Here is a 12,586-nt window from a genome sequence, read left to right on the forward strand (position 1 = left end):
AACAGTGGCGCGGACGCGTTAGCCTGACTGGGACAGGGACCACACTGGCTCTCCCTTTAAACTTGGTCACGCGAATTGCCTATGCTCTTGCAGAAACTTTTGAAGAGATTACAGAGGCAGATTACCGCGACATGATAGACTACATCAATGGGATATTCCATGTCTAGGCATGCAAGCATGCAGCCATACCACCCGCCCTCCTCTCCCAAAACCTTTGCATTGCAATAAAAGCTGCTTACCTGGGACCTGCTCCTGTGATTCTTCTGCACCAAGTCCCAGGGGCTGCGACTGGCTAGCTTCCTCCTGGCTTGAGAAGAGCTCCTGACTGCATGCCTCCTGGGACTCCGGGGTGTCTTCCCCCACCACAGTAGCCTCACTGTCTGCCTCCCCCTCCTCCTTCCCCTCCTCTACCAGCTCTGAACTGTCCATCGTGGTCCTTGGATTTACAGAGGGGTCACCCCCATAAATCGCATCCAGCTCCTTGTAAAACCGGCAGGTCGTGGGGGCAGCGCCGGATCGGCGGTTTCCCTCGCGTGCTTTGCAATAGACACTCCGCAGCTCCTTTACTTTTACCCTGCACTGCAGCGCGTCACGTTCATGGCCCCTATCCTGCATGGCTCTTGATACCTGGGAAAAGGTATCATAATTCTTACGGCTAGAGCGCAGCTGTGCCTGCACAGATTCCTCCCCCCAAACACTGATGAGGTCCATCAGCTCGCCATTGCTCCATGCTGGGGCTCGTTTGCCACGTGGAGGCATGGTCACCTGTAAAGATTCACTGATTGCACTCCACACCTGGCTGAGCAAACAGGAAGGTGATTTTTAAAATTCCCGGGGCATTTAAAGGGCGGGTCACCTGAGGCCAGGGCAGTAGAGTCTGACCTGATGAGCAGAGTGGCTGAACAGGCATTCTGGGATACATCCTTATACCCTGGAGGACAATCACAGCGCTGGTGTGTGTCCACACTTGATGACCAGCGCTGCAGCACCAGCGCTGGAATCCTTATTCCCCATGCTGAGTGAGGTGTACTGCCAGCGCTGCAGCCAGGGAGTTGCAGCGCTGGAAGTGCCCTGCAGGTGTGGCCACTTACTAATTGCAGCACTGGTGGAGGCTTTCCAGCGCTGCAAATCGCCAGTGTAGCCATACCCTAAGAGATTCCACAAACTGGCTTCAGTCCCTAATGCCTCAGGAGACAAGAAGCTGCAAAAATTTCTGCAGCTTCAGTTCCATGCTCTACAAAAGTTATGAGACAGGATCCAACATTACCAGATCCAAAACCTAAAAGCAGAAGACCCTCTGTATCCAGAGCCAGTCCATGAGAGAGAAGTTCTTCAGAACCATGTGTGCCAGTGCAGCTAAGAACCCAGTGAGGAGAAAGGACTCTGTTACAAGCACCAAGAGATGTTCTGTGTACTTTCAGATCTGACCATTTGGATTCTAGAACTCCCAAACTGAAGACTAAGCACAAGGAGACAGATTCTTAGATACAGAAAGAGGGAGCTGAGTACTGGTTCCAAACTGGCTTGCCAACAGTCTGTTACAGGGATTGCACAAATCTACCACATGGATCTGCATCTTCATGTCTCAGGTCTGGCAGCATCGGATAAACACTTATTCAGAGTAACAACGATGATTCCAGTCACGTATGCTTGATACTCCACCACTGACAAAAAGGAAGAGTAGAAGACATATGAATTTCTCTACCTTTTCCTCCACCCAAGACCCTTTCAGGATTTCTGAATAAGTACTTTCACCATTTTCTGTCCTGCAGGTGGGATCACTGATACGCCTCTACAGTTGGGATCATAAACAAGTTTGAATCTGTAACCAGACTTTGAATCTGAACTAATCCCATGTCATAAGGAGAAATATACTTCCACAGAAGTGTATGGAGGATCCTTATCCTAAATTCTATTGCATGGATGCAAATATAGACTTCTGGCTGGAGTGGCAAGTTCATCTGTGGGTGAGATGGCCATACTGGCCCCTTCCCTGGACAACATGGAGAGCTTGAGTATCCTTTTTATGTAAAGAAACTTTCCCACCAAGGATTTGAGAGAGACTGCAAGGATCCGATCCAGTTTCTGGATTAGTCTATAGGTTAAAAAAAACCAGTGCCTACTGTCTTACTTGATGCTCTTTTAAAGAAAGCAGAACTGATGATAGCTGAACAAAGTTATGAAACAGATAATGAATTGGAGATTTAGACAGCCTCAGATGTTACCGTGGGGGGGATTACAACTTCTTTTTCCCTTCAGAGGATGCAGTTCTCTTTCACAAGCTAATTGACAGGATGGCAGCGATGCTAGGGATTTCCTTTGTCTATTGAAGAGTCTTCTCACCCCATATAGGACCCCCTAGGTGCATTCTCTAGAAACAGAATTATACTTCCTGTCTGATTTTTGCTGAATGAGAAAGTCCATCTGATCTTCACCTGCCTCAGCACAAGCTATGTCGAAAGAAAGAAAAACTTTACCTTGTTCTTCAAAAAGGCTTTTCTATGTTCTGTACACATCCACCCCCAAACTCTTTATTGGTGGAAGCCAATAAATCACAAATATAACCTCAGTTTTGACATGAGGATAGAGAGGTGTTTAACAGTTCCCACCTTAGCTTTTTCTACCCCAACTGGAGATTGCCTGTGCCATTTTTGTGGCAACCAGCAATCAATAACTTTGGACGGGTAATTTTTTTAGAGAGAGTACACAATGGATAATACACTTCAGTTTGTGACCGTTCTGAATCCCTCCTCCCCCTTTTTCATGAGATCATGTTGAAATTAGTTCCCTCTCTTTTTACAAGCAGGTATGCTACAAAGGAAGTGCTGAGCAGTTTCAGGGGGAAATGTTTTTATTCAAGGTATTTTCTAATTCTAAAATAAGACGGAGGTCCCTATTGGACATCAGGAAGCTCAATTCATTTATAAATAGTTTTTGATTCCATATGGTGTCCATAAGATATTATTTCTCTTATTTCTGTATCTCTGTAAGATCATCCCATCACATTTTGTAGTATAAGGAAATCACATCTAATATAAAGTCCTCCTTTTTGGTCTTTCTACCACCCCAAGAGTTTTTATGAAATGCCTTCCGGTAGTTGTGGCACATTGAAGGAGGCAAGGGATTTTTGTCTTGCCTAATTTAGACAATTTTCTGATTTAAAAACTCCATCCAGAAAAGACCGCTGTATCCAAGATATGCTTTCTCTCTTTGAGAGACTACAACATATAAATAATGTCAGAATAAACTGAGAAAAGACATTGTAACATCCAGGCAATAGTTTCTGTTTATAGGAGCTGCATTGGACTCAAAACTTAGGCAGAGCATTCCTTTTAGAGAAAAGATTTGTAAACATATGGTCAGCCATCACCATTCTACATCGTTCTCTATAGCAGATGATCATTTTTCTCACGCTGATAGAGGGTTGTGATTTCTGCCATGGTGCATAAAGTCTTATTCCTGTTGAAGAATGAGGTCTTGCCAACCAGTATTGTAAAAGAATTGTAAGCCCAACTTAAACAGTATATTTCAAAAGGAAATCCCAGCTGTGGTGGACTCACTGTCACAATGTTATGAAAGTAGCATTCTTCAATCTTCTGACAGTCAATTATAGTCAGTATAGATGCATCTAATCTAGACTGGAGAGCTCATTTAGAGAGTTGGACACTCTGGGATCATTGGACTCCCACGAAAAAAAATAGTTATCAGTGTGTTTTGGTTTTTTTGGTCTTTCTCCAACAACGTACCCAAGCATACATTTTTGTTTAACACATCCTACAACATTTCAGATTAATATATTTCCTTCTCCACACCCTGCATAGTAATTGGTCATAATTGAAATACTTGTTTACACAAAAATCTATTATGTTAAGTTTCTTGAGACTTTTATATATGACTAGCCTAAATATAAATGAAGGAGAAGTCATTCTAAGATTTATTAGACTTCAGCTTTATAGTTGTTACTTATAAGATTGTCCTAAAGTCCCTCTGAACTTTTCATGTTCTGTCTATACTGGGAAACCGAACAGTTGCTAAAATCAGTTCTTTGTCTCCTGAAAACTGTTTATTAGTGTAACCTGGACACAATTGTATTCAGTACTGTTTCAGGAAGTGTGGCAAAGTTCTGACAAACAGCACAGGCACTAAAACTGTTTGGCTCTAGATTAAGGAAGACAGTTCTGCATCGGTTACTCAGGCTATGTCTTCACTAGAAACGCTTTAGCGCTTCAATGTAGATGCTAATTAAAGCAACAGGATCTCCTGTCATTGTAGTTAGTCTACCTTCCCGAGAGGCGGTATCTAGGTCACTGAACAAAATCTTCCGTTGATCAGATGCTGCCGATGCTGATTGATTTTTTTCCCATCTCTGAGCGACGTAGCTGGGTCAGCCTAACTTTTTAGTGTAGACCTGGCCTTTAGTTTACATTTAGGAGGTTATCTTCACAACCACAAAAGCGAGAAATGATTCTTCAGAAGTTGATTACACTTGGCTAAGAGCTTCCTACTTTTGCCGATCCACTGGATTTTTTTCAGGTCTGCTAGCCAGAGTGGTTATTGTGAATATGATGCACTGTTGCAGATTAAAGTTCAGATAAAATACAGTAGGCTGTAGTCATTCATTTCTTTAGTGTAGGTAAGTCTTGAGGGAATGGCTTTGTTTTAGGAGTTCTAGCATTGTTGACAGCCAGGAAGTGCAATGTACTTTAAATGGTGACAGCTATTTAAAGTATTTGGCATTGTTATGAGACCATTATGTAGGTATATTGGCAAAATGTGCAGATTGTTTTTAATACAAAGCACACATGAATCTCAGATTTTTTTTCATTGTCTGGTTGTTAATATTTGTGTGAAAAAACTTGTAAATAAATTATATGCATGTCCTTTCGTGTATTTAGGACCCAGTGTATGTAAATAGCTTACTTTACTATGGTTGGAGAATTTTTTTTGTCTATCTTGTGAATTTATTCAGTTTTAAACTCTTACCTCCATAATACTTGTTTACACAATAGTGCTTTTATTGTTAAAACATTTTGCAATGGTACTGCTGAATAGTAATTAGTTTAAATATCTTATTCTGGTTCCCCATATCCCTGGTGACATTCACAGTAATGTGGCTTCCAGTTTGAAACTCAAATATGAACTATAACTAGAAAGTTTAACTTCCCGGTACTGTAGTTACTTCATAGTGTGAAGCGTTTCTCAGCATCCAAACTTTTCCATTGGCTTCCTGAGTAAGGGCTTGATCCTGCAAGGTGCTGAGCAGGGTGGCAGTTAAGCATGTGCTTAACTGTAAGCACATGAGTAATCCCATTGACTTCCAGTGCAGTTGCTCCCATGCTTAAAATTAAGAACATGTTTAACTGCTTTGCTGGATTAGGGCCAGACTGTTCAGCACCTTACAGGATCAAGTACTGGAAGGTTAACTGTTTTCTATAAATGTCTGATTTTTCTTTAACCCATTGTCCAGCTATCTGCTCAGTCACTGTAAAATGATCTATAAGACACTATCGTAATGGCACATTGAAGGAGGCAAGGGATTTTTGTCTTGCCTAATTTAGACAATTTTCTGATTTAAAAACTCCATCCAGAAAAGACCACTGTATCCAAGATATGCTGTCTCTCTTTGAGAGACTACAACATATAAATAATGTCAGAATAAACTGAGAAATGCCTTCCGGTAGTTGTGGCACATTGAAGGAGGCAAGGGATTTTTGTCTTGCCTAATTTAGACAATTGTATCTATAGTGGCTAGGTCAGTGAATCTTAACATGATATTGTTGATTACAGGATAATCATGGGTCAGACAGGAAAGAAATCTGAAAAGGGACCAATTTGTTGGCGGAAGCGTGTAAAATCAGAATACATGCGACTGAGGCAGCTCAAGAGGTTCCGCCGGGCAGATGAAGTTAAGGTATGTCACCTCTACCTCCTTCATGAAAATCTTATATGGTAGACATTGGAATGGATTTTCTTCTGAAATATAAATTAGAATTCTTGCACTTAACAAAATATATTTTATGTATATATTTGTTGGAAAATATGATTTTTCTGAAGGAGAAGAGATAAATACTCTTTTTTTTTTTTAAATAGAAGGTGTTGCACATCTCAATAAACATTAATACAATTTTTGGCACTTGATAGTTTGTCTAATTAGAATTATGAATTTGTAGGCAGGCATTTACACAATACATTCGGTTACACATTTACTTCAGTCAGGATATGCCAAAGTCAGTATTCATTCATGCTTGAAAAATCCTTGCAGTTTTTAGGGGAGTTGACTCTGGAGAGTGGCCATATCCTCCCTGTCCTGCAGCATCATCATGAAACCCTCGATCTCCAAACGTTCAGAAATGGCGTGCATGTAGGAGGAGGGAGGAGGGATAATACAGTTACTCTCAGTACCTTTCCACAGACAATATCGAGTCAGTTCAGTGCTCTTCCTCCATGCCCCTTCAACCCCATTTTTGTTTAATTCCTTTAATGTAGGGGGGGAAACAGTAGAGATGGGTTGGCCTTTTTATTTCCACTTTCCCATAATTCAGAAATAACTGACTGTACTTTCTCACCTTTAAAAAAAATAAAAAATAAAAAATAAAGTCATATCATGGCTGAGATCAAGCCCGAGTAACTTAAAATTGAGTTATTGAGAGGAAGCATTAGATCATGAAGCATAGTGTTGGTAATATAGGCTATGTGTAAAAATTGTAAAATTTACAATAAAAGTGACACTAGGATCCTTAAGTCTGTTTGCCTTTTATATCATATGCATTAATGTCAAGGATTTTTGTGACTTTATATATAAATCAATGCACCTGGAAACTATGAAATATGTTTATCTGTGATTTGTATTGTTTAATCATGGAAATACAGGATCCCTCTTTTTGCCGGTGAACATGGCTACTTTAAAGAAAAATAACTATTCCATAATTCTATATTTAAATATTTAAGAGGGAAAAATACTTTTCAAAACAGGTAGAAATGCTGAAAATTATTTTTCTATTAAAATTTGTGTTCATTTTATGTATTATCATGGTGCTGCTTAAGTGCAGTTAGTGTTTTCAAAGATGTATGCTTTGTTAATAAAATAGACCTGATAGTACTTGAAGAGGTTATTAAATGAATTTTGACTCCTTTCTTATTTTGCTTGCAACATTCACAATTTTCTTTCATTCTTAGAGTATGTTTAATTCTAATCGTCAGAAGATACTGGAAAGAACAGAAATCTTAAATCAAGAATGGAAACAACGTAGGATACAGCCTGTACACATCATGACTTCTGTGAGCTCATTGCGTGGGACCAGGGAGGTTGGTTAACGTGTTGTGGTAATTCTAGTTACAAAGTTGTCAGCACATTTTCGCTTTACTGGTGGAAAAATTGGCTGGCAGATCATGTGTTAGCCACTGTTCTTTTTTCATATGAAGACCTAGCACCTTTCTAGGAATTATTGATTATTACTCCTATCAGATGCTTACTGGGAAGAAATCAATAAAATGCTACTTAGTTAAGATCCTAACGTGCACAAAATTAAGTCTTTTCGCAACAGAAAATGCTTAGGTCACACATTACCATCCTTTAATCAGGCCTTGTCTCATGGGAACTTGGGGTCTGATCTAGCTGCCACTAAAGTCAATGGAAAAAAATGTGTTGCCTTAAATGGCAGCTGGATCAGGCCCTCACTTCATAAAAGAACGTGCATGAAAATAGTGAACAGATTAGTTTGCATAGGTCTCACTTACACTAGAAAAGTTGCACTGGTTTAACTAAGTAGTTTGAAAATGGATGTAGTTTAAACTGGGGAAAGTAACTGAAATACTTTCCTCATGGATTGTATTTTCTAAATGGACAACCTATCCTAAATTCTCAATTACTGAGGGACAGTCTTCATTCATTGATGTATGTGCTTTTCACAACCGACTCTCTGTATAACTTTTCGTGAGTGATGTACCCGAATACTTGGATGCTAATATCTAAACCAGGGGTGGGCAAACTTTTTGGCCTGAGGGCTGCATCGGGTTTCGTAAATTGTATGGAGGGCTGGTTAGGGGAGGGGGTCGGCATTGCACTGGCCAAGTGAGCTGAGGCTGAGGGGGAAAAGCAGGGGAGGGGCTGGGGGCGAGCCTCCCGGGCCAGGAGCTTGGGGGCCGGGCAGAGCGGTCCCGCGGGCTGGATGTGGCCCGCAGGCCATAGTTTGTCCACCTCTGATCTAAACTGTATTCTTAAATTTACTCACCAAATTTGAGATACTACTGCTTATGCACTATATGTATCTTATGATTTTAAAAACAAACTTTGTATTTGTGGATAATCACTATACCCAGATATACAGACACTCTTTTCTCAACTTGTAAATTACATAATTGTAACATTAGTTTTAATAAAATTTTTAAATCTGTTCTTAAACTGGTGCAAAACCCTAATGTCAGCAAACTTAAACTAGTTTAGCTTCTGTAGGTAGATTGACTTTTTGATGTGAAATGATCTGATGACAGGGAAAGTGTCTTCCTACTCATCAAATTGAGATGGGCTACCCATAAACAGAAAGTGAATTTAATTGACAAATCTTCTGTGTTTTGGGAGGGGGATGACTTTTTATGAAGGGGCAAAAAATAACACAAAATCTGAAATTATTAAAAGGGAGCTTTTATACAATTAGTACATATATTTATGGCTAAAAGTATCTTCCATTTGTCTTCTTTTTTTAAACTATTTCCAGCCCATGTGTCTTAGTGTTCCTTCTACTCTTCTCTTATGAAAGTAGTCCCGCAAGCAAAAATGGAAAACAGATGACTGGCTCCAGTCCTACAAAACAACGCACACAGGCAAAGTCACACTGAAGTCAGTGGGGCTCCATACTTGCATGAGCTACACCCACATACATATGGGATCAGAGCTTTTGATAGTATTTGACTGTTTTAACAAATGCTGAAACCAAAAAATGTTGTAAGGGTCATGCATCAATTTTTCAGTTCTTTGGGAGAAAAGGGACAAATTTCACCTTCAGAGTTATGATTTGAATATATCAGATTTTGACTTGCTGATTGGAATTGCCTTCTTAATCAAAGGGGAATTTTATGTTAATTTCCTGTCTGAATCAATGAATTGATTATTGCATTCTAATCCAGTTTGTCTCAGAAAGGACTCTCAATGCTTGATTTAAAAATTGCCATAATTTATAATAGGAGGATTAAGACAAGAAAATACTATTTATAAAAATGTATCTGAATCCTTTTAAAATAAATTTAAATATTTATTTTAGTCTCAAATACATTGGCTGGAGACTTGGTATCTTGTGTGCAGTTTTCATGAGGGTGACACACTCTGTGTGGGTTGGTGACACTCCTCTCTTTCTGTGGAGCCACAGACCTTGGTTTTCAGTCACCTCCAGTAACTAGACTATTGAGTGGCATTGACCAGAGCCACTCCCGCGAATGTAATTTCCTTATTTAATGATTATTGAACTGAGTTCAAAAGCAGGCAGAGTATCACACAGGATCATAAAGGGGATTTAAAATACTGACTTTGTTCTTAACTTTGCATAAACATAATGTTGCCTTGAGATTTTTAGTTATATTCTTTTTTTTAAAAGGACAAAATCATTTTTATAATTTTGCATACTTTCTAGACTTAAATGATGGCATGAAAAAATTGCTAGAGAGCTACTAGTCAAAGAACTAAATCGAAATCAAATTTCTAAAGACACCAACTAGCCAGAGATTGATACAACAGATAGTCTTCCAAGTTAAGGTGTCTTTGGAAATTTGAAGCCTACCTTGCTTGCTTTTGGAAGAAAGCTTTCTGTCTCCCCTTCCTCTAATCTTCCTCAGTACTCTGGTGGGAATAGAGGTCCACTACTGTACCCCTGCAGCAGCATAAAGGCTTCTGAAAAGCATATGGTGAAACTGATCAGTGTCTTGTTAATTTCACATTGCTCCTGACTGTCAGAGTAGTACAGGAACAAAGGTACTGCAGCTATCTGGCTGCGTACCCAGGTGGAGTAGTTTGCACACTGTAACATTCTCTTAAGGTGTTTAATATGAATAAAGTTGTGAAGTCAAATACTCAAGAGATGGGGAAATGCCAGAACTACATTTTTCAATACAAGCTTCATTTGGTTCCTTTTTGTGTATGCATTATGATAGTCTTTACTTACATGATCCCATACTATTTTTTTTCCCCACAGAACCCCTGCCTCATTCAGTGTACTGGACAGACTTGCTTTGAGGTTGTGTAGTGAAGGAGAAGGCTGTTGTCTGTAGGATCTGTCTCACTTGTTGCAGAAGTTGCAAGGTGTATACTGACAGACAGGGATGTGCAGGAAGAGAGAGGATGGTTTCATGGTTCAAGCTGTTGAATGCTGCTCTGAATTCTGTCCCTGCCTGTGCTGCAAAGTTCCTGTGTGGTGCCACATTTTCTGGATACCCAGCTGGAGATCCTGTGGTTTGATTTACAGAAGTGCTGAGCACTTGCAGCTGCAACTGAAGCCAATTGGTGTTTTTTGTTTTTTTTAAAATATTTTATATATAGATACTATAGTGATGAGTGCTGTAGAAAAGCCTATGAGGAAATTAATAATGCTGTTTTCAGAGCAGTGTTTGAATAGTGTGCAGTAAATAAGGCATGTGGCCACACATTAAACAACGAAGACAGAGCAAAATACTGAATAGGTGTCCTGTGGAAAAAATATGTGATAGTTTAAGTAAAGATGGTATAATACATATGTACAAGAGCATTGAATTAAGATTCTATGGACAATCTTAATTTTGGCATCTCCTAACTCTTAACTGCTTGACTTTGTAACCTTAATATTATTTTTGAACATAGTTATTTTATGTTTGATTTTGTACAATGTGGGGCCTTTTATATATTGTACATGTCATACAGTGACACACAGGAATCTCTTCCCTCCCATCCTTGTTGCACGTCAGCTTGTGGCTCCAAACCATGGAGGTGTTAGAGCTTCTCAATGAAACTTTTTTTTAAAAAAGTATTTAACATGGGCTCAACAATGTTTTTTTCCCTAAACATGTTCTGAGAAATGGCTGAATTGTTTGAGCTGAAACTTAAAAAAATAAATCAATAGCAACGAGTCAGCCAGGCAGATACCTGGCATGAAAAAATTCAGTCTGAATGGTTAAAGTTTGGTAAAGTTATTGGCAACTCTAAACAGGGTTCCCAAAGGCAAAGTATTGAGCAGCCTTAAGTATAGGCACTGTTACCACCTCTGTCTATAATTGGGAAGGTTACCGTTGCATGTATAAGGGCTAGATACTTTAAAAATAGAACCTACAGAAACTGGTTGTGTAGGTTCCCCCAGTTAAGAGCTAGTGGATTTTTCAGGCCCTGGGTTAGAATGTTCATGTATTATTCTAGGACTAACCAAATTTATTAATTGTCCAAATGTTTCATTTTTAAAACCATTTCTCATTTCACATTTTGAATGTTCTGTCCTCTCACCCTTCTTCTGATTTCTCTTCCTTCCTGTTCTAGATCTGCAAAAAAGTGAATTGTAAAAGAATGTCATATTGAAAGCACTGTTTGACAGTTCAGAGTTCAGTATTAGAGTAAATTTCACTTTACTGTTGTCCTACACACAATATACACGGTCAAAGGTTTTGGGATAGGATAGGAATACAGTGGAGGGAGGTCAAGACTTACAGACAAGTTGAAGTGATAACTTGTTGAAATAGACTTTCTGGTATTAAAAGATCAACATATTTAATATTTCTGAAAAGAAATTCTTACTTGAGCTCAGCGGTGCATTAATGTGAAGCCTGGAGGAATTCTTCTTTGTTTCCCAGACATCTAGTTAATACACTATAAACACCAGATAAGACAGTTTATCATCAAGTACTAAATCTGTTTTAGATAACCAAATGAAATGATGATGTTTTTCAGTTAAGTAGGCTGAGTGTAATGGTACATGAGAGCCTGGATATCCTTGTATGTGATAGTAAACAGAGAACTATGGAAACTATTAACAAACATTCTGCAAACAAAATAATTTGTCTCTCTTGCTTATTAAACCTATTCCTAATGCTACCACCTAAAAATTGAAGCATTTTTCCAAAGACAGACTTACCTAATTCTGATATGGTTTAAATTTGATAAATTGAAACATTCTTTTATATTTTGTTATCAGAATTGCTACCAGGAGAGAAGTGTAATTTCTACCTGTCATTTCAGTGCTCTGTTACCAGTGACTTAGATTTTCCAAAACAAGTCATCCCGCTCAAGACTCTGAATGCTGTTGCTTCAGTGCCCATAATGTATTCTTGGTCTCCCCTCCAGCAAAATTTTATGGTAAGTGTCACATTTTCAGGTTAACTGCACCTGTATTCCTGCACCCATAGTCCACTCCAGGAATGCCACTCAGGTCTGCCCTGTCTCCTATCTCTTGGTAGGAATCTTTCTCCCACTCCCTTCTGATTGGGTTTTTATGACTACAAAGACCTCTGCCATCCACTGAGATATCTCCAGCAAGCCAGTCTGAATAAAGGCCAGCTCCTGCACTGCTTTCTTTCAGATGACATTTGATAGTGTTTTTCACAGTGACCATACAGCTTTTGTAAGCAAGCACATTTATTC

At 39.2% G+C, this 12,586-nt stretch overlaps 1 protein-coding gene across 9 annotated transcripts in view; it reads left to right on the top strand.

Moving 5' to 3' along the window:
- The window catches only part of EZH2 (enhancer of zeste 2 polycomb repressive complex 2 subunit), a 110,792-nt gene that overhangs the window by 55,870 nt on the left and 42,336 nt on the right, over positions 1-12,586 (top strand). For 7 of the 9 annotated variants that reach the window (XM_045005440.1, XM_045005442.1, XM_045005445.1 and 4 more), the window contains 3 exons: positions 5,788-5,911; positions 7,177-7,305; positions 12,185-12,301. In XM_045005440.1, the coding sequence (XP_044861375.1) occupies positions 5,788-5,911; positions 7,177-7,305; positions 12,185-12,301 (370 nt within the window). The remainder of the gene's footprint in view (positions 1-5,787; positions 5,912-7,176; positions 7,306-12,184; positions 12,302-12,586) is intronic. The other 2 variants (XM_045005441.1, XM_045005444.1) reach the window with 1 other exon arrangement.

The sequence above is a fragment of the Mauremys mutica genome, chromosome 2 (genome assembly GCF_020497125.1).
Source record: "Mauremys mutica isolate MM-2020 ecotype Southern chromosome 2, ASM2049712v1, whole genome shotgun sequence".
In the NCBI taxonomy this organism is placed as follows: Eukaryota; Metazoa; Chordata; order Testudines; family Geoemydidae; genus Mauremys; species Mauremys mutica.